Source organism: Haemorhous mexicanus, chromosome 12 (genome assembly GCF_027477595.1).
Source record: "Haemorhous mexicanus isolate bHaeMex1 chromosome 12, bHaeMex1.pri, whole genome shotgun sequence".
In the NCBI taxonomy this organism is placed as follows: domain Eukaryota; kingdom Metazoa; phylum Chordata; class Aves; order Passeriformes; family Fringillidae; genus Haemorhous; species Haemorhous mexicanus.
In genome coordinates this window covers 3034532-3056801 of record NC_082352.1, presented here as the reverse complement: position 1 = coordinate 3056801, position 22270 = coordinate 3034532, and the positions used below count along the sequence as shown (strand labels likewise).

General features: G+C 47.9%; 1 protein-coding gene and 1 long non-coding RNA gene across 2 annotated transcripts in view; both read right to left on the bottom strand.

Moving 5' to 3' along the window:
• The window catches only part of LOC132332989 (hydrocephalus-inducing protein-like), a 34915-nt gene extending 15568 nt beyond the window's left edge, over positions 1-19347 (bottom strand). Inside the window, exons 1-10 of the mRNA XM_059857716.1 lie at positions 18755-19347; positions 16938-17054; positions 15801-15920; positions 13640-13759; positions 11725-11859; positions 10119-10318; positions 6493-6611; positions 5025-5229; positions 2029-2221; positions 918-1017 (exon numbers count right to left, since the gene is read on the bottom strand). Coding sequence (XP_059713699.1) covers positions 918-1017; positions 2029-2221; positions 5025-5229; positions 6493-6611; positions 10119-10318; positions 11725-11859; positions 13640-13759; positions 15801-15920; positions 16938-17009 — 1264 coding nt within the window. The 5' untranslated portion in view covers positions 17010-17054; positions 18755-19347. The remainder of the gene's footprint in view (positions 1-917; positions 1018-2028; positions 2222-5024; positions 5230-6492; positions 6612-10118; positions 10319-11724; positions 11860-13639; positions 13760-15800; positions 15921-16937; positions 17055-18754) is intronic.
• A 293-nt stretch (positions 19348-19640) lies between these two features.
• On the bottom strand, positions 19641-22035 carry LOC132333038 (uncharacterized). The gene is made up of 3 exons (XR_009488041.1): positions 21958-22035; positions 20915-20961; positions 19641-19949 (listed from the first exon to the last, which is right to left on the bottom strand). It is a non-coding gene; the product is annotated as an uncharacterized LOC132333038 (long non-coding RNA).
• Positions 22036-22270: the final 235 nt, after the last annotated feature.

Here is a 22270-nt window from a genome sequence, read left to right as displayed (position 1 = left end):
CTGTGGGGGTGGTGAGACAGTGGGGCAGACTCCCCAGGGGCGAGGCACCAGCCCTGAAAGTGTTCAAAGCCAGGCTGGATGGGGCTTAGAGCTACCTGATCTAGTGGGAGGGGACTAGATGATCTTTAAGGTCCATTCCATCCTGAACATAGTATAATTCTGTGGTTTCTTTCCCATGCACTTAGAGAAGCTTTGAAATCCATTCAGTGAAGGCACAAAGCTCATAAAGAGCAAATTTCCAGGCAGCAATTACCAAACTACCAGTAGCACACGACTTTGTTGTCAAACTCCTCAACTTCTGACATTCAGCATTGTGTTCTATTTCCACAGACTGAGAGCTGCAAGGTGACAATTCCCACACAGGGACAGAAGCAGGTGCTGGCCAAGAGTGCTCCTTCTACAAACACCCTGGGCTCAGTGGGGCTCAGCCCCCTCTGGTCTGCTGGTGTCAGGGCAGTGGGAGGTGATCCAGGCTCAGGGAGCCCATTTCTAACTCAGCTCCTGCTGCCTGATGATGGATCCATGTCAAATGGACCATCCTGGAGGTCTCTAGAGGGGCTTAGTGCTTGTTCACTAAAGCTGTTCTGCTCTGTAGCTCTGTGGCCTTTGAGAAAATGTTGGCAAAGCCATGGCATGAAAACTTCTCCCTGCGCTGCCTGGGTTGTTCTGGGATCAGTAAGCCAGACACGGGTGTTCTGAGCCCTGGCCTTGCACAGGAGACTCCCTGCAAGCTGTAGGGCCAAGGATGATGTGCCAGCACTGCCCTGAACCCTGGCGACACCCTGGAAGCTGCAGGGCCAGGGTGGATGTGCCAGCACTGCCCTGCTGACCAGGGATTCTTCCCAGCAGTTACACAGGAGCCCAGGCTTGCACCATGGCTTCACTGTGGGTGAGAGAAGCAGGGGGAAGGACTGTACCTGAGATGTCGCAGTAAGCCATACTTTGGTACCCTAGTACCTCTAAGGGTTTGAAGGTCACCTTGATTTCAGCCAAACAATTTGGCCCAATTTCTCCCTTCTACAACAGAAAGAGACAGCAAAACATTTCTCTTCAAACTTCATGTTTCTTGTTTTCAACCACACTCCTGTAAGCCTTTGTTTAGAGCATCAATGATGAGTGAACAACACAAGGAGCCCAAGGAAACACTCCAAACCCAGCTCAACCCAGCGCTGGAAGCTCTCAGTGCTCAGCTGATCAGCTCCCACTCTCCACAAGATTCCTACCACTCTGACACAAGTTCTTGGTCACATCATGCTGCTGTCAGCTACTGTGGGATGTAACTGCCACTGTGCACTTGGCCTTAGATGGGCCATGGGAGTAACCAAGAAGAGAACATGATCCCCTTCCTTGGAAATAAAAGTATTAGTTTAACCTGTTTTGAAAGAAAGCAGAGGTTGGCATTATTCTAGGGTTTATTCCAAGATGAGAAGAGATTGTGCACTGTGCAGACACCAGACACTCATCATCTCTCCCAATGCCAGCACTCAGAATCAGGGCTCTGGTTGATGGGAGCACGTGGCAGTTTGCTTGCACAAACAGAAAAGGAAAAGATTTTGTGTCCGTGTGTGCAGGAGAACTCCAAAGGCCCATTTCACCCTTCCACCCTTGTGTCCAGGCTCTCAGAGGACACTGGAAGGCAGACTCAGAAATAGTGCAAGGCGTGCTTACACGAGGGGATTGGCATTTCTGTCATTAACCTTGGGCTGAATTTGGCCTCCTTTTGCTTGGGAACCATGGCAAGCTTCAGGTCAGTGTGTGAGCTGGCAATGCTCCAACAGCCTCTGCTGAACCCCACGTGTCAGGGGAGCCCCTACCTACAGTAACTGCTCCCTGTGACACTGCAGGGACACACACAGAGTGCCCTTGAGCTCGAGCCTGGCAGCAGAGCTCAGCTTTGTCAGGCTCCCAGCCCTGCCCTGAGCCTGCAGGGCACAAATGCTTTTAGCAGGGAGCTCTGCAGCCACACCAGAAAGAAGGAGGAGGAGCAGGAGGAGCAGGAGGAAAATGAGGCTCTCAGCTATCACTTACCATTGGCTCAATGAAAAAAAAGTCACTGGAGAACAGCATGGAGTCTTCTTGCACCTTTGCCATTTTCTCCTGGACCATGCTTCTCATGAGGGCAATGTGATCTTCAAAAGAGCCCTTCTCCTTCTCTGTTTTTTTCTCCTCCTTGATTTTTTCCAGCCGCACCTTAGTCGGTGGGTGCAGCAAACGACGCTGCCTGCAGCCCCAGGGAGAGACAAGGCCAGCAGATGCTTTCATCAAGCCACATATTTGCAGAGAGAAGTGTGAGTGCAGGAGAGCAAAGCACCTGGGGAGGAGCAGCAGCAGCTCCCCAGCAAAGGCTGAGCCCAAGCCACAAGGGTCCCAGATGGATCAGAGGATAACTTCTTCACTGGCACAGCAGGTAGTTTTACTCCACACTTGCAAGCTCGGGAGAGGTTTCCAAAGCCAGCAGCCCTCAAGAGAACCTTCAGGCTCAAAGTCTCTGCCAAAACTGAGGGAGAATCCACCAGCCACTTCAAGTGGCTTTTCCTACCACTGAGCTGCTTGGGGGAAGCAGATAAAAGATCAGGGAGCAGGACTTCCCTTGGAAGGGGAGGTGAAGCTGGTTTGCAGCTACATGTTACTAGCATCACTCTTTGTTTCTTCCATTTTGGACCTGCCCTGTTTCCTCTGCCTTTCAGAAGAGCATCGCAGAGCACTTCCAAATGAAACTGATGAATTCGGGCACCACACCCCTTCAGTGCCATTGCAGGTTTTATGTACATGAAAACAGAGGCTCTGAGAGGGGAAGGGACTTTGTTGTGCAAGAGGGAGACAGCAAACTCCTGGAGAAACCTTTTCATGATCCAGAGCTTTTTGGGTCCCATCCCAGTGCATGGTAGTAGAATGTCCTGAAATGGTCCTGCACTATCTCCTCTCATTAAAAAGTCCTCTTTGCTCTTAAGATTTCAAAAGCTTCTCTGACAGCAGGACAGAGGCCTTGGAGCTAAAACCATTCCTATGACTGGAAGTAAGGAAGAACAACATGTCCTGGTGATAGTCTAGGACACAAACTGGCATAAAAAGAGATGAAACTGGAAGAAACCCCACAAAACCAAAATCAGGTTGAAGTTTACTTTGGGGAAACGTAGTTGCTTCTGAGGGGAAAGTGGATCACATGGGGTCCAGGCTGAGGCAAGCAAGTGGGAAAAAATGGAAATAAACAGCCCAGGGAAGTTGCCAGAGAAGGTCACGGGATTTTCTTCTAACACACAGAGCTTGTATGGAAGTCAAACGCTGTGTAAGGAGATAGAGAACAGTGGAAAACCAAGAAGCCCAGGGCACTAAAGAACCTTCTCACCAGCCATTCAAGCAGGCAAGGGTCCATCTCCTGGTCCTTTGCAAGCAATTTAAAATGGCTCTGGGGAGTGCAAGCAACCTGGCCCACAGCAAACAGGGGCTTGCCACAGCAGTTTTGCCCCAGCAGTTTTGGCCCAGTGTATTTTCAGTTTTTGCCTGGCAGTTTGCACAAGCAGGCTGAGAAGAAAGGGTGCAACGACCCACCCTCCTTGTGTAGTGGATTTTGTCCATTGGCTGGTTGTGAAGTGCAAGCCTTTTTTTTCCCCTTCTTTCTTCTTTCTGCCTTTTTTTTCCCCCAGCAATGGTTTACAAATTATGAAAAGCCATTGCTGCTGCTGCTGCCAGCAGAAGTGTACTAACTCAAAGAGAACCCCCCAGGAAGGACACAGCTGTCCAGGCCCCTGGCTGCAGGGAGGGTCTGAGCCTGGTGTTAATATCAGAGGTTAGTGCAAAAGACACCTGCGTGTGGTGTGAGCAGCTGAATAGTCTGCTCTGTCCAGTGGCAGAGCTTAAGGAAGAAGTGGAAAGGCTGAGGAGCATTAGGGAGAGCGAAAAATAAATTTACTGGTGGAATTATACCCGTCCAACCCTGAGAGAAGCACAGCAGGAACCAAGGAGCCCTGCCCTTCTTGGGATCAGGCAGAAGGAGGAGACCTAAGAGACAGAGGGGAATGGAAATGGGTCTCTACTGGGGAGCTAATAAAATTCTGTCCTGACCCCCATCACCTACCCAGGTACCCTGACAGAACAGGTATGAGGCCCTGGCTCCAGAGGGTCAGGCAGAAGACAGTAAAGAAAAAATTCTGTCTGGAGAGTCTCCCAGTTGGTCGGTCAGACAGATCACAGCTTCAAGTATTAAGAAGGGTAGTGGTAGTAGCTGACTCCCTTCTAAGGGGAGCTGAGGGCCATGTACATTGACCAGATCCATTCCACAGGGAAGTGTGCTACCTCCCTTGAGTCCAGATACTGGATATTACCAGGAGATTCCCTAATGATGAATTAGGGAATTTAGTTCCCTAAATGAACTTGATCTGTTCACCATTGTCTGGGGTACAGTGACCATGAAATAATAGAGTTCTCAATATTTGGTGAAATCAAATATTGGGCATCAACAAAACTTCCACTCTGGTCTTCTGGAGGGCAGACTTTCACCTGTTCAAGGGACTGATCTGGAGAATACCCTGGGAAACAGCCCTTAAAAACAAAGACGTCCAAGAAGAATGGACATACTTCAAGAAAGAAATATTGAAGGCACAGGAACAAACTGTCCCTGTGTGCTGAAAGACAAGCTGACAGGGAAGACAGCCAGCCCAGATGGGGAAGGAGCTCTTGAAGGAACTAAGGGAAAAAAAGAGGATGTATCACTTTGGAAAGAGGGGCTGGCAACTCAGGAACTGTTTAAGAATGATACCAAGTAGAGAGGCAAAAGCCCAATTAGAACTTGAGGAAATCCAATCATTGCAACCAACCTTTCTTTCCTAAAATGCCATCCTTGATTAGAGTATAAATGGAACTGGAATGCTGAGTGCTGAGCTCCTGAAGGCCAGGGACACTCACGCTAGTGCCAGGGATGGTTTACTTGGCCTAAACCATTCAAAAGCACCAACACCCCCTAGAAGCCACACATCAGTTTCAGTTTTGGGCCATGTATCTCACTGAAATCTATATTTCAAACCAACCTCTTCTTCTCTTCATTCTCATCTTCCTCTGTAGGAAAAGCCTTCCACTGGAAGTGGACTGTGATGTTACTCCTGTTTTCAATGAAAACGGTTTTGTGTCTTGTCATGGTGATGAAAGTCTTGTCAACGTCCACGGAACTTGTGCTCAACCTGACGTTGACATCTACAGCTTCTCCAAGGAGCTTTGTGTGGATACTTTCTTCCCCTGGAACAAAGCAAAGGGGAGTCTTTGCTCAGCTCACTGGCTGATGGAAGCACAAGGAACAGAGCAAACCACAGGTCGCAGAAGAAAGTGTCACAGCTTTTAGCTGCATTAGCAGCTCTGTGGATCAGTGCATTTATCACACCCTGACAGCTCTGTGTGTAGAGTGTGGGGATGTCCTGGGCAGCTCCTTAAACACCTTATTTCTGTGGGTGTTTGTGGAGATTTGGCCCCAAGGTGACAGTATGGACAGGGAGATTGGTCCATGTGCTCTGGTGACCCACTCAGATCACACTGAGGAGCCCTGCTCAGTCCTGCCTTGCCCAGGCTCCCCCCGGGCATCCCATGAGACTCCTGTCTCTCCTGATCCCTTGGATCCCTTGTTGCTGACCAGCAAACATGCCTGGGGGCATGTGGGCAGCAAAAGGAGGCCCAGAGGAACAAGTGAAGTGACAGCCCACAGCAAGAGGTGACACAGCTGAGGAAACACAGCCAGCCTGGCTCTGCAATATGACAAACCACTACAAAATGAACACCATGAAAATCATCATCATTTCCCTGTCCAAACCCACAGCCACATCAGTCTTGAAATATTTTATATTGTTCTGATCTCAAAAACCAAGCTGGAGCATTTAAATTAAATAAAAAAGGGACAAAGGAAAGATTAATAATTACAGAGCAGCTTCTTTATGAAGACTGAATGGGATTCCTCAGTCTAGAAATCAAATGGGATGTGAGAGGATGGCAACAGCATATGAACGACCTGGGAAATGGGGATGAGGAAAAATTTGTCTTGACTTGTCACCAGCCAGGAACTCGAGGGCCTGAAAATGTTATTAGACAGAAACTACATATATGTGTAGAGGGCAACATAGAGAAAGGGTCTGTGGCAAGCCAATGGAGAAGCAGCATATGGGACAGAGGTGTGCAAGAAATACATTGCATTGGAGAAAGTCTGATGGAAACCTCACACCTCACACACAACACTGCCCAGGAATGAAATAAAACTTCACCCAGGCATAGCCACCTGGTAGTGGAGAATTAGGATTCCTCCTTCCTCCACTCAGCATCTCCCAGCAAAAGAGGAGTAAAAAAATCCCTTGTTAGAGGGGGTTTTATCAAGCCCCTAAACACCAAGGAGTTCTCAGTTTGCTTTGGGGTAAATCTGGAACAGGGGAGGTACCTCTAGAGGGAATAGAGGGAGATGGGACAAGAGGGAGCCATGGTGGAGAACTGTCCTGTGCCCGTGCAGGGCCCAGCACTCACCTGTTTTGCAGCACAGGGACCCGCAATGGTCACCGTTGGTCAGCGGGTGAAATCCCACTGTCACCTGCATGGTGCAACCAGCGCCCAGAGTTCCTGTGGCCGGCACCACGGAGAAAGGACTGCAACACAAAGAGAGGGATCAGGGCTGGAGGGACACCTGGCCATGAGATTCCTTCTGCACTGCAGCTCCCTTGTGCAAGCAGGGAGCAAACCAAGCACAGGCAGCAGAAGACAGCCAGAACAGACAGCATCAGAAACAGCCACTGAGCCACCACTGAGGAGATCCAGCCCTCACAAGATCCTGTGGGATAAAATTACTTCATGTCCCCCATACTCTGCATCCAGCCCTCTGCAATGAGACTCAAGGGTCCAACTGCCAGCAATCCCATCAGAGAATGGTTTGTGACAAGCACAGAGAGGGTTCAGAGCTATCTGCATGCACAACTTGATACTGACTGCCTCAGGAATTTCTCTTTTCCTGCTGCCTACAAACCTCATCTGAAGAGATGCAAATGTTAGAGCACCATGTGTCCTGTGAGATTACAGCCTAGGAATCAGACAGGGAGAAGGAACTTTTCCTTGAAGACCAAGGAATAATTACTGTTGAATTTGCAGTGTGGTTCTTTGGTTTATTTTACCTTGAAAATATGCTCATTAAGCCTAAAAAGGGCACATTTTATCAGCATTTCAATGAAAGCTGCTCTAAGAAAAGGAGGAGTCAAAACTCTGAAAGAGTGCAAATAGAGTGCAGATTGTGGGAGGATGGATTGTAAGAGAATAGAGATGGTGCAGAAGGCAATCTCGCCCCTGAGGAGTTGCAGCTGTACTAACTACCAAAGAGTAAGAACAGCATTGCTCTTAATAGGTCATCACTGTGTCCAATAAGGATGGTGCAATGAGGGTGGGTGTTATAAAATAGTGGATTAGCTGGTCAAGGGGAGAGTTGGAGTTTGTCAGCTGTGCTGTGATGTGTAAGGGTCATGCATTTGTGTTAGGGACAGTAAGGATTAGTATGTGCTGTGAGGGACAGGAAGGAGTCAGCTGGCCATGAGGAAGAAAGAGAAAAGGAGTCAGTGTTGCAATGAGCTGCCTGTGAGAGCTCACAGAGAGAAGGTATGAAAGTTTTACAGTGGGATGATAAACTGATGGTGGCAGTCTGTTCCCATCCACCGTTGACTGGTGCCAAGCACCAACACCACCAGCAGATTAGAGCAATACAGCTACATGGAAACAAGACCCAAAAGGAGGATGCCATTTACAGTCTGAAGGATCTAATCCCAGCTAAATGAAGCACCATCAGCAGGAGCACATCAAGGAAGCAGAACAGGAGGTTTCTCTCTATTTACCAGCAACGCAGTCTGGGACTCTGGGTTGTCATGCAGGCTGGTAATTGTTTGCTTGGCCCACCAGACAAACTCTGTGCAATGTGTTGGAAAGAATTATGCAGGTGTGTTGGTGCACTTTGGATCTACCAGGAGCAATCAGGATTGGTCACCAGGTAAAGAGCTCTTGCCTGACAAACACAAGACTCTGTGCTTTGATGCTCAGGGACAGCCCAGGTGAAATGTGCTTCTGACCAGCAGCTGCTGGGCTTTGTGCTCTTCTACAGCCCCACTGAGGAAAGTTCCTGGCCTTGGTGCTTTGTTGGTGGACAATCTGTCACTTAAAAGTGTGTTCTGGGGAATTTGGTGATGAATGTATCACACACAAAAATAAAGAGAAAATCTGGCAAGCTGAACTTTGTTCATGTCAGTAGTGACAGCTGATGAACTTGCTTGAGGTTCAGCTCATGAAGGACCTCTTGCTGCAATGACAGGCTGAGCTGTTCCCATTGTCACTGGGGAGAACATCACTGCTGGCTGGTGGAGAAGCCTTGGGCCAGCAATGTTTATGTGCTGGATGTGAGACTTTGGAGGGAGGGGAGGAAAGACAAGGCCCCAGCAGTCCCAGATCCAGATCAGTGCATGTGCTCCTGCATCTGCCCCGGGGCTGATGCCAGCCCTGCTGCAGCTCTCTGCTGGGGCTCGGGGGATCAGTGCCTGCTGGGAGCAAGGCACAGGATTCTTCCCTTAGTCTTTTGCCAGAAACTTCATCAGAACAGAGAAGCTGCCAGTTAGGGGAATCCCTGGCCAGGCTTCAACACTACCTTCCATTCCATTCCCTTTCCATTGCTGCCCCATGTTACATGCTCCTGCCCTCAAATGGCAGGATGGGAAGAACATTCCTGGGGGTGACTTCAGGGATTGCCTGAGAAAGAAGGTGTCTCCTTATTTTCAAATTATCAGAAGAAGAAGAAGATCCAGCCAAGTCCAGGACTCAGCTGTCAGGACTGAAAAACAGAGTGCAAATCAGCCCCTGCATCTCCTACATCCCCAGGCTGTACCCACCAGACTCCTCTGTTCCTGCTGTAGCAGTCATCTCTCACACAGACCTGGCTCCCCAAGAGTCAAGGACACAAGCTCTACTCCTCTGAATTTCAGCCAACAGCACTAAGATGTTCCCTGAGCCCACAGAAGAGCTGTGAAGGAGATATCCCTGACACTGTAATAACCAAATGAAAACCACTGCCAAGAGATGGGGCTGGCAAGCTCAATTTTGGCCTTTTATCTGTTGTGAGCTGCTCCTTAAGACAGTTCTCATCCTCTTAGATCCATCCTCACTACTGCACCTGACAGGCAGAAAAGATAAGGGATGGAGGGGGTTTTAATAGGTGGTTTTCTTCTGCTTTTTAACTGGGTCCATTGGTATGTTTGTTTCCTTGTATGGCATCTAAAGACAGGTCCAGATCTCCCAATGGCACCTTGCAATCCCCAGACACTGCTCTTGCTTTTAGCAGTGTGTTTGCTCAGATGATTTCCAGAGGTCCCCTCCAGCAAAAGTTATTCTATACTTTTATCTTCTAAATCAGCCCAATTGCTTTTCACATATTCACTAAATGTCTCCTATTTCCTTGAGACCTGTGCAGGTACCTATGGGCATGTGGTATATTGAGAGGCATTGGAGGAGCTTGACCTTCATGAACGTTCCCAATGAAGAATGCATGATCTTTTGGCAAACATTTAACACAACACAAAAAGAGAAAACAGCAGAAACACAGGAACCTCAAAGCATTTAAAAAGAAATCTCAATGAAAGGGGCACAACCTTATTCAGAGATTTAAATAATCTGTTTGAAATTTTGAACTCTTTCAAAGGTTCATCATGGAACAGAAGAGGTGACTGATGCCCTCAGCTGACAGGGGAAATCAGATCAGCTTTAAGTAACAGGAACTGCACTGGCTGCCCACAGCACAGCTCATGTTGGGCATCTCATGAGAGGACCACAGGAAAGCCACATGCTTTTGTCCTCCCAGAGAATGGGTCTGACAGTGCTGAGAAAGCATTTCAGAAGCTGCTTGTGCTCAGGAGGGTGCAAGCCAGCTACCAACATGTTCCAGCACCCTCGAGGAAATCTGGGACAGAGAAAGCTCAAAGGCCACTGAAAGCAAGAGCAGATGCCATCCATCCTGCTCCCTTCCAGCCAGGCTGCAGGGCAGCAGCTGCAATGATCTGGTTCCTTTTGTTGCTCTTTCCTAACTCTGTTACCACCCAAAGGTGTTTTGCACAAGGATAGATGAGCTGCCTCACCTCTGGGTGCTCAGCTGGTAATGAGCTTCCAGGTTACCAGTGTTGTGGACCAGAAGAGTCTTCTGGGTGCTGTACTTGACTGGACACACCGAGAAGTCCAGCTGGGCAGGGAAGTCCAGGACAACTGGGGCACCAATGGCCCGGATGGGCACAACGATCCTTTCCCTTGCAGTGATGCAGACAAGCTTGTGGGAATAATTCTGCAGGAAAAGACAGTGGCTCAGCACAGGACATTTAGTGCCATCCCCATGGCAGAAGAAAAAACATTTCCTATAACCCTTCAAGGACATCAATTTACCTATTCCACCCTAAAATGAACACTAAGTTCTACTAATATGTCACATTTTAAAGGCACCAGTGCACTTTGCGAGGCCTGTCTCTGTGGCATTAAGCTCATGTGTCACTTGGGTCATACGGAGAACTACCCTAGGCCACCATAATTTTTACTCAAAATTTTAAAGATGCGAAATAGTTCCTAAGTCCCTTCTAAGGAACATGGAGCTAGGGAACACAGGACATTCCTCTTTAGGTTTCAATATTCCCACTGTTTGAGAATAGGATAAAGTGTTAAACTGACTCTAAGCAGCAAAAAGAAGATGAGAAAACAGCTACACCCAAAGAGATCCTGCACCTCTGGCCTGGTGCAGAAACATCAGATGGCTCAGAACTCCCCTCTAACTTTGCCTCTCCAACCAAGTCAGGAGAAGAACAGTGCCAAGAGGTAGCAGGATGCTGTTGGAAAGGGCCTCTCCTTGCTTCCCTGCAAGGCTTCCTCCCTTCCATGCCATGTACAAACTCTTCTGTATGAACAAACCTCCAGATCCCAGCACTGAGATCAGACTTGCCAGGGCCTCAGCACTGCTGTTCAAACCTCCCCACAAAAGCACCTTTGGCACGGGATGGGTGCCAGCTGACAGAGCAAGCACAGGGACAGGCATGAAGACAGAGCCCCAGCAGTGTCACTGCCACGGGCTCTGGGCTCACAGCTCTGCCTGCAGCTTGTACCTGCCCTGCACGAGCTCCTTCAGGCAGGTGTCCCAGTCCCCTGCAGCTCAGCAACCTCCTGCTGACCAAGGGCACCCAGAGCCCAGTGTGCCTGTGCCAGGCTGGGCTGACAGGCACAGCACATCCTCTGCCCTGGCCCTGCAGCTGTACCATGCTCACTTGTGCTCTGGGACAGCACAGCTGCAAGGCTGCAGAACAGAGGGGGTGAAAAAGCACCGTCTTTGCTCCAGCCCAGGGTGAAGCAGGGAAGCTGCTGGCAGTCAGGAAGGAGGAAAGCTCTCTGACCTCTTTGTTCCTCTGGTGTTTTCCATCATAATGAAACCCCTTCCACTGTACCTAGAGATGGCCCAACATCTATCAACAGCCCTCTGTCATTTCCATCCTGTTCCCTCTGCATCTTCCCCTGGGAATGCTCAGGAATGTGCAGCGAGGGGAAGCAGAGCCTGTCAGGCCTGGCTGCAGTGTGCCAAGGTGTGACTGGCTGCAGGCTGCCTGCCCACGGCCTGGAGCTAAGCTCACAGCATGCAATGGGCTGGAGCCAGAGTGCAGGGAAAACAATGGCTGTGCAGATCATTCTGTGCTTTGGCTCCTCCACTCTCACCTTGTTCTCGTCGGGGGTGAAGCGGATGCGCACAGGCACAGACGCGCCCGGCAGCACCACACGGTACGCGTCGTTGGAGCACATGAGCTGGAAGTAAGGTGAGCTCTCCATGGAGACCTTCACCATCTGAGGAAACTGCAGCAAAGACATGAAATGATGATTGTGCCACTTGTGGAAACAGGACGAAAGGAGACCTGTCTGTGCCCTGGTGTCATCCCTCCTTGGCCCCTTTCCCAAAGCACTTTCAGCTCTGCAGGCACAGGCACATCATTCACAAGGCTGAACTCAAATCCCTTCTGTCTGCCTCCAGCATTTTGGCCAGGGGCAGTTGGGCAGTGCCTGGTGGGAAGGAAGGGCTGAGCAGGTCAGCACCAGCAGGATGGAGTCAGAGCACCTGAACCAAGTCATCTGCATATTCAACAAAGCCAAAAAACCTGCTGGCTTCTGCCTGCACACAGCCATGCAGCTGTCGTGTTCCAGAGGGGGATTGTGCTACCTGAAAGCAAACCAGCACATTATCCTGGGGGAAGAAAGAAATTCCCTTTTTCAGCTTTGGGTAGGGATGTTGTGGGGATACAGTCAGGCAGGCAGACCAGCCAGAGAGGCGACCAAACACTGTGGTCTTACTGGGAATAAAATCAAATCTGAAAGGCAAAAGAAGGAACACAGCAAGACAATCCCTAAAACAAGGAGATGACAAAGAGAATTGAAATGGGCAGTAAAGCAGCAAGGAAGAATCATAAAACTATGAGAGCAATCAGCTTGCCAAAAGTGACAGAAACACAGACAGGCTGTGCCTGTTGACTATGGGCTTCAAAGGCCTTTTCTGCCTGGAGAAACATGACCAGCACTGACTGACGGTGTGGTTCCAGTACTGAAAGCCAGTATTGGCTCTCCAGGGCTTCTTGCTGCCCGTGCAGGCAGGCTGGGCTGCTGGGCATTCCTGCCTGCAGCCAGCAGGCCAGGTTCTGCGCTCTGGCATTCACAGACACAGCAAACATGCATTTTCTAGCACACTGATATCAACCCCTGAGCACCAAAATGCTCTCCAAAAGTCTAAACCAGATGATTTTGACTCCCTCCTGTCCCTTCTCACCAGCCCACTCTTGGCACAAGCCTCATTTGAGAAAATGTTTCCCTGACTGAAATTCAAATGGTCGCAGTTTTCCTCTTTACAGTGGAACACAACTGCTGACATTTTTCAACTTTTTCTCTCTCAGCTGTCTTGGGAAACTACAAAACAATCACAATTACTTCAAGTGAAGGTGAAAACCTCCAGGAGCAGATGGCTTTGGATGTGCTCTGGTTCTCCAAAGGGAAAGCAGAGCACCGTGTTGCTTTTGGAAAAGCTGAGCAGAGCTGGATGAAGCTGAGCAAGAGCCTGAAGTGGCACCTAAAGGCCTCTCACTGCTTCTGCTCCATCAGCCTGATTGCAGGGCTCTTTCAGAACACATTTCCTGCAGTGCCAATGCCATTGATGAGAAGTGATTCCAGCACAAAGTGCAGAAGACTCAGCCCCTGAGCTTTGACTGTGAGCTGCACAGAGGGAGCCAAACAGGTTGAGAGAGGCAGAGATTCCTACCAGGAGCCAAGATTAACCAAGGAGACACAGGGTGTGATATAGACTCGAGGCAAAGCATGAGAGCTGGTAAGAACTCTACAGCCCTCTACATTCCTATCAATCCAGAGCTTTCAAGAGAAGGAAACTCCTTTGAGCTAGATACCATCAACGCATGGCCAAAATCATAGGACAATTCCCAGCACAGGAAGATTTCCACCATCTTGCAGAATAAAGGTGCTGAGACATTTTCTTCTGCATGTGCTGTAGCAGAGAACTTGCTTTGCTGTACACTATGGAAATTACACCACTGTTCTCTTCCAGCACAGTGTTAAAGCTCCGGGTGCCAGCACTTACCTTGTTCTTATTAATGAGAGACAGCACCATTTCAGAGACCTCATGAGGGACGAAGTTCTGAAATACCATCTCTGACGGGGAAACCCCAAGCGAGCTCTGTTTCGGAGGACCTGACAACAACTGGAGAGGAAAGGGAGAGCATGGAGAGGTTCAGCTGCTGGGAGGAAGGTTCATGAAGGATCCCTTACACCGCTCCCCAGTAAAGTACAGACTCTGGGGAGCACATCTGCCCAGCCCATACTGGGCAAACAGTAGCTCACGAACCTCTGCTCTGAGCTGATTGAGAACTGCTTGATCAGCTTAGAGCAGGCTCAAGCCAAGCTGCTCCTTCGGCATGTATTTCTCCAGGTTTCTTTCTCCACAATGCCAGGCAGCACTTCCCTTAAGCACAGCCCTGTGCCCATGTGGTCACAGAGCTCTGGGGCACTGACTGAGCACTCATGGAGTAAGTAAAACCCATGGATTTACAGGAGACTCCATGGGAAAAAATTCTGGGATGTCCTTTACTCTGAGACAGGGAAACCCAGGCCCACACAACTGCAAACACCTTTTTTGCTCTAGAACTTAGACATCAGTAGGAAGAGAACGGTACCAGAGGAGGTGTGAGAGATGAGGTGATTTTTGCTGAAGCCAAAATGTTATTAAGCAAAAGAATGGAATTTGTTGGTTTCATGTGTTGTTTGTGGTTGGATTTGTTCAGGTTGATTTGTTGGGTGTTGCAGTGAGAGGGACGGGATTGAAGACCTGACCAAAAGGGAGTAGGACGAGAGGGGAGGGGACAGAAAAGTTGGTGGTCAGTAGAGGATGGAAGCACCTGAGTACACATCCAATGGGAAAGGGGACAGGGACCGCCCCAGCCGGGTGTAAAGGGCACAGAAAGATTGCCATTTTCTCGGAGGGTGTGTGTGTGCTTGGCTCTCCACGAGGGAGACACACCTGGCTCAGCTGAGTAGTTAGTAATAAACTGTTTTCTTTTGCTTCAATGATTTTGTCCCCTTTAATTTACTTAAAAATTAGTGTGTTTCAAACACAGGGAAACGCAAAAATAAAAAGACAAGTGAGGTGAATGCTGAATGAGGATGAGGTGAATGCTGAATGAGGATAAGGTTCAGTTGTTTTCTCAGCAACTTGGGTCAAAGTAGAGTTGGTACTTCCTTTTTCCATGAACTTTAAATGGATGCTTTCTTGGAATTATTGCTATCTTATTTGATACCATTGTAGAGGCACGTCTGGAATGACATGACAACAACAGCAAATGCTTCTGGAGCAGAGACATTGCTTTGAGAAAACTCTCCCCTGCTTTGTCTGCCTGCTCCAGCCACACTGCTGTCACTGCAGGGACACCAGCAGGTCTCCCGTGTGACTGCACAGCAGATACATTCTGCCGAAGGGAGTGGCTGCAGCACACTGTCCCTCAGTTGTGCTCTTCCCTGAAGTGCTCACAACGCCCCTCTCCAGGGCAATCCTTAACCAGTGTGTTACATGTCTCAAGCTGCCAATTTCCTGTGTGTTATGCGTCTCTTGCTGCCAATTTCCTGCTCAACAGCCCACCTCAGTCCCCCACCCCTCTGGACTGTGCTTTATACTGAGCCAGTACTGCCAGAAAAGCAGATTTAAACACACCTCTAAGTAGGCACTGATCCAGATAAAGTACATCCATTCCCCTCTGCCCAGGGCCAGTCCCCTCTACACCTGGCAGCCTGCAAAATCTAACACCCCATCCAGGTCCCAACACATTGTTCCAACTCAAAGTATTAATGCAATTAATTCATTTTGTTAAATCCAAAGTAATTCCTACAGGTCCTCGGCCTTCAAAGGTCAATGCTGCCACTCTGGAGGGAATCCTGTGGTCCCGAGCATTTGATGGTGACCATACCAAAGCAAGAGGAGGCTATTTCAGCAGGAGAATGGCAAATGGCAATGTTGTCCCTTTGTGTCCCCAGCCTTCTCCCTGTTAGCAATGGCAGCTACACTCCAGCACACCCCAGCAGCCTCAGCAGAGATTATTTGTTTTGCTTAGTGCAGATCAGGACTCTTGGCAGTTTGCAATGACAACAGGCCCTGCACACTGAGGTATTTTCCTGGAGGCAAGCCTGTCAGAAGCACATACCCTCTTCTAACTTTATGTTAAACAGAAAGGAAAAGAGCAGGAAAAGGCTACCTTTTGACGAGCCTCACTTGTGTCTTGAAGTGGGCCAATTCTGGGCAGCATACTCTTCCCAGTGTTGGCCTCCTTCTTTGTGCCGAGAAGCTTCTCCCTCAGGAACTTAGAGGGAAGCAGCTGAAAGGCAAAAATACACCAGCTAGAGCCTCAGAGATGTGCTTGTCCAGAAAGGCTTTTCTTGAACAAGTGGCACTGGTGAATAACTTGTGATCACAGCCACTAGGACAGTTCTGGAAGCCCTGGAAGTTTCCTGCTGAAATACTTAGCACCAATAAATTAATAATACAGAGTGCAATACACATACTCCAACCACATGGCTCTGTCCCATTAGTCTCTCCATGATTGGATGGGACATGGTTGGGGATTTCTGCTCTTTGGGCATTTGTTTCCTCTTGCGTTCCATTGGACTGAGGCAGTGACCTTTCCAGAGAGTGGGGAGGAGCTCTCAGAACTGCCTGAACTCCATCCCTGCACAACACTCAGAACTCACAGTGAGGAGACAGCACTGCTGGCTGAGTCCAAGAGATGCAAGAAAACAAAGGCGTACCAAGAGTGAGGTGCACGGGAATGTGTCCAAGTTTTAGTTCTATTAATTGTTTTCTCTGTCTGGGCTGACAGAGCCCTCCACAGGAGAAAACAGAGGCATCTCCTTGACAGAGCCTCAGCAGTGGGACATCTTCAGCCAAGTGAGCTGCAGACAGCAAGGGACCTTTGTGGCCCTGGCTCCAGTGCTGCCTGCAGGGCTGGATCTGTGCTCACACAGGAGCTGGGAGAGAACAGCTGCTTTGGAAGCTCTTCCAGCTGGGACCAGCCGTGGCTCTCAGGGCTTTGGGCAGAGTTTGAGCTTTCCCCCCACCTGCCCAGGTGCCCAAGGGCAGGATGGTCAGAGCAGCACAGGTGAGGGCCCATCCTGACAGAAGGAATTCCTGTGGCAAAGGAGAGGGAAAGAAGCCCATGCTGAGGGCTTCCACTGCCCCGACACATCCCACAGCGTTCCCTACTGCACCAGGACAGCCCCCAGCAACAGCAGCACGGCACAAAGAGCTGGGCAGGGGGTCTGCAGCTTCACAGTGCTGCTGGACAACAGGGGCAGGGAGAGCAGGGACACCAGGGCAGTTTCCAGTGGGTACTTACAGTAAAAGATTTCAGCATTTCCCGGGTCAAAAGACGAGGTGTTGGTGTCTTCTTTTGCAATCCAGACGCCATTTTGAAGGGAGGATGTCGCAGATGAGCGACAATGCCTCAACAAAACTGGAAGGAACAACAATGGAACTCTGAAAATCCAGAACCCAATTCATGGCAGATTCAAGGGATAGACTGGTGCTAAAAATTTTATATTATTTGAAAGTAGTTGAGTGCTTGTTTGGCATAAGTAGCTAGTGTTTTTAGGCCTCTAGTTGGACTTTATTTGAACTATATGGCTATGTTGTGCAATTCAAAGATGGATCGTACTGAAACCTGGAGCTAAAGAGCTGAACATTAATAATAGTTGGCACAGACAAAGCTGCAGCTTAAATATTACCTAAAAATAGCTAGAGTGGGCCTCCTCTTCTTTAGGCTAAACCATCTCTGCTCTCTCAGCTGCTCCTCACAGGACTTGTGAGAGACTGGAATGTTATGGCTAATGGCTTAAATTTTGTTATAAAGGACTTTTTGCCCATTCTGACAAAACTGAATAAAGAAGCTGAGACCACTGAAGCCCACCCCTCCCTGAAAATGCCTCCTGACTGGAACTTGGCACTGTGAGTTAAGCCACCTAAGGGAACTTGAGACAAGATCAAGGTGACACTATTGTCCTGTTATCGCAGGTCTGGGGAGAACTAAACAAGGCTAACGGAGAAAAATGTATCCACAACAAAGCCAAACGCAGCAGCTGTCCTGAAAATCAGCTCTGTCTGCCTTCAGGCTGGGGGAAGTCATAGCCACAGACTCGTCTGCTAAGGCCAGGTTTGCACACAAACCTCCCATCAACAGAGGGGGAAGGAGGAAATTTTGGGGTGTGGCACAACCTCTGGTAAGGGGCAGTGGACACCCATCCTCCCTCAGACAAACTGGCTCAGCTCTAAAACCCCCCAGCCCCAGAAGGCCACATCCAGGGGACATTCCCATCAGGGGCAGCTGAGGGGGTGTCAGAACCCATCAAAGACCTCCAGAGTGCCCCCAGAGCCATTCCTGAGGCCTTGCACCAGATGACTGCATGGCATGCAAAGGAACACAACAGATCTGAAAATCCACAACCCAATTCACAGCAGGCTCAAAGGGGTATACTGGTGCTAAAGATTTTATATTATTTGAAAGTAGCAAGAGACAGAGTCCAACTTGCCCTGCCCTAGGGAGCTACCTGGGCAGTCCCACCTTGCCCAAATCTGCATTAATCCATTGGAGTCTCATGTTTTGTGACACCTCACCACAGAGAAGACCAGAAGAGGATTTAATGGTATGCCAGTGAGATCCATGCAATGGTGATACTTTCTACTTTCTATTTAAACTGTCACTCTATATTTCTCTTCCCCTCCCCAACCCCCTTCTCTATTTCTCTCTCTCTCTTCTTCACATTTACTGTTACATAAAATCCAGACTATTGACTTTGGCACATTGGTCTTGTTTGCACCTTAATTCAGGGGCATCTCCCTAATAATTTTAATAACTGGATCATAACCACCCACTGAAACTTGAACAGAACTCATTCACCTTTAAGCACCTTTAAGTAATTGCTATAGGAAAAAAAGGTATAGAATAGTACATTTAGTAAATTCTGCATTTCTTCAGTGAAAAAAAAAAAAAAAAAAGGCACAATCAGTAGACCATATAGTGCATCCACTCAGCTGTACATGCCACTGAACTGCTGTGCCAGAAGACTGGCCTTATCCCATCCTGTATTTCCCTTTGGAATTCTCTTTCCGAGCACAAATGTGACAAAACCAAAAAGTACAACTTCAGTCAATCTTTACCTTCAAATGAAATTCAGTACACCCTCGCAGAGACCAATGCTCGCGAGTTCAGAGACCAAAGCTCGCAATGTCCTGTGAACAAGTCACTTGTCAAATCGCTGAGCGCAGCCGTTGCGCGAGCCCAGGCTGCGAACAACTACCGCGGAGCGCGCTCTGCGGCAACTGAGGCGGCGGCGCCGTCACAGCCGCTGTGGCCGCGCCCGCGGTTCCCCGGCAACCGCAGCACCCGATCGTCGGGGCCGGGCCGGGGGCGGTGACGTCGGGGGGGCCTCGGTCCCCGCTCCTTCCAGCCCTGGTGCCCCCCCGGTCCCCGGGCGGAGGGGGAGGAATCCGCTCCGGGGCGTGGAACGTGACGTGCACGCTGGCAACGCTCCTCGTTGCCAGACCCTCGGCCCCAGCTCCGGGCTGCACCTTCGCGACGGGAAAAACCCAGGGTCTCAACAGTTGGTGTTCAGCGCATAGTACAAGTGGGAATCAGCGAGCTGCAGGTCCTGGACAGTAACAGGTAGCTTCTGGTTCTTAGGGACACACAAGGAGCAGAAGTAATTTCCTGGTGTAATGGTTTATCACCTAATCAGCAGCCAGGAATTAGTGCTCCAGAAAACTGACATTATGATATCCTGTATTTCTCTTTTGCATTCTGTTTCAGAACACAGATGTGCTAAAAGGAAAAAAAAGAAAAACCAACCTACAATATTTATCAACCTCTATCTTCGAATGAAATGCAAGACTGATTTTCAGTTATATTCCAAACATTTTAATAAAAACACGCTAGAACCGTAATTGTTGCAAGTTTCCTTGCAGTAAACTTGAGATTCTAATATTCTTTCCAAGTTTATCTGTAATATATAGGATTATATATTCTAAAGAACTTAGGTTTGTTAAATTACTGCATACACCTCCTGCTGCTGAGCAATAGCACAGATTGACTGTGTCTTCAGCAGAACTGGTTTGTCTTAGTAGAAAGACTTAGAAAGGAAAAACTTTCTGAGTTTATCAGAATTAAGAAAGTACTTTTGAAAACAAAGGAGGGAAAAAAGACCAACCCTCTTAGTTTATGATGTTTCTAAGTCTACTACTCTGTGCAGCCTAAGGAAGCTGTAATGGAATAAGGGAAGAGAGATCTTACAGCCATGTTATCCATAAGTGTGTGGCAAACCTTCACACAGAGTGCCTGCACGGCCGCTTTGAAGACCTGGTGACAGAAGAGCAACATAGGATTGAGCTGAGACTGACAAATATCCAATTCAAGTCAAATGACAAGTGATTTCATTTTCAGATGGGGCCACAGATTGTACGCTGCTCACCATCCTGGGGCTTCAGGATGTCCTGCAGCATGGCTGAGCCATGAGACTTGTGGAGTAGAATTATAAAAAGCACAAACATTTCTTATGCATCTATATTGCATTACACTTAATTTTTCATTAGTGTCAAGAGCATATCCAACCACAAATTTATCTGGAATTTCAAAGCCAGTATCTGTAAGAGAATACAGTTCTTTTTATACTTCAGTGGTGTAAGTAGCTTTGAAATGCACAGTTGGTATTCAACACATACTTGAGCTGAGAGTAATAGGCATCATCTCCTTCAGGGTGCTTTCTTAAAATCTGAGCTGTAAATTGATGACAGAGGTTAGAATCTAAACCATTCCCATGAGTCAGTAATATAATGAAGGTGTTAAGAGAATGATTTTTATTAACAAAATAATTGTTTAAAACCTAGTTATGAGTTAGTCCTGGGAGAGGACACAAGGAGTGAGATTTTACTTGAGTGAAAGTAGATGAACTGTGATTCAGTAGGACTTTTCAGTTTGGAAACAAGGCAAGTTTAATAATGTGAAGTCAAAACAAATGCCCTCTAGGGTCAAAGCAAAGCCAAACATAGTTAAGGTTTGATCTGTTTCTGCTATCTAAATTTGTATATCAAATAGCTAAACCTGCACTCAGGCCAACCAGGGGAAAAAAACAAGGTGGTCATGAGGTCTCAGGATAGCATAGCTGTTCATTAGCTGTTTATGTGGTTTCTCCCCATTTCTCTTGACCTTCATGAAAGTTATGTGCCAGCTGTCAGATGTGCTGCCTGAATTGAAGTTGCAGGACTGCTTTGGAAAATACAGAAAAAAAAAACCAAAAAAAAACCTGAGAAAACCACGATACTTACAGTCTGGTCTGTTTCCTGGATTCTGACATGTCGTTTTAAGGAGCAGGCTGTAAGGCAGAGCAGAGAAGGTTGGTTTTTAAAATGCCTTGCCCTAAGCTCTAGACTTCCATTCTCCCACACCTCCCCATAAGCGTCTAAAATCATTCACTTAAATGAAAACAGTGAGATGATTGCACAGAAAGGAGCAGCGTTCAGCCTTGAAGTGGAGGGAGAAGCAAAGGCTCTGATCTTTCTGTCCAAGTGGCTCCACTTTGTATTCAGTTCCCTTCAATCCCGTGTCTCAGATCTTCGCCCTTCCATGCAGCAATGCCTCAGCACACTCAAACAGCACAGAGGGGGAAGCATGTCCAAGTGGCCAGTAATGATTTTAGTGGGGAGGGAGGGAGAAAAGGACAATTTCTTCTGCAAAATTACATCTATTCTTGCTTTGCCTGTGCACTTCAGAAGAAACTAAGAACCTCCTGGACAGTCACTAGAAGGACTGTCTGGATAACTGATGCTTAAAGCAACTGTTTTTATAGAGCATTGTGGTTACTTGACAGACACAGGGATGTTCCACACAATTTCTTTAGAGATCTACTAAAAGCAGATCTAGAATGCTACTTGAAGTCATCTTCCCAGGGCTGACAGACTCAGATTCTGAAAACCTCTATGGTTGAGGGTATTAAGAAATCTTCAGAGTGCTGTCATTCTAGTATTGAGGCAACTGAGGTGGTGTTAGAAAACCTATGGAAAGAGATGAATTTCCTTCAAACATAAAGTAAGAAACAGGGAATGCATCAGACTTCATGGACTACATGGAAAGAGCCATAAAACCTTTTTTTATTAATTTGAGCAGTGAAGATGGTAGTGCACAGGTAAATTTCCCACTTTAAGAAACACTTAATTTTTCAGCAGCTGGATAAGGATTACTTCCTGCATTTGCTTCCTCCCACTCCAAACTTCAAGCCAAACAAGCACCTGTCAGCATACACTGCCTATTGACCCAAATGATTTGAAGATGTCAGTTAGGGGCTTTATCCTTGTACCTTACAGGTATATACCTTTTACTATCATTGGTTTCTTGTCTTTTATTTTTGAAAGCAGAGCTTTCATTGTTCTACCAGTCTCAATAATGTCCTGAAAGAGATAAAACAATAATTATTATAACAATCCTTCAAGTTGGAAAGGAAAACCAGACTGTCAGTGGATTAAATGAGAACATACCAACCTGGCAGCACAGTAACATACTTAATTATTATATGTAGTATGTATTATTTTGAAAAGAAGGGAGAAAAAAAAATCTGTATCATTCCACAACTCTTTCAGTCATTACCTACCTCTACTACTAACACATTCTGAAGGAAGGGAAAAGGA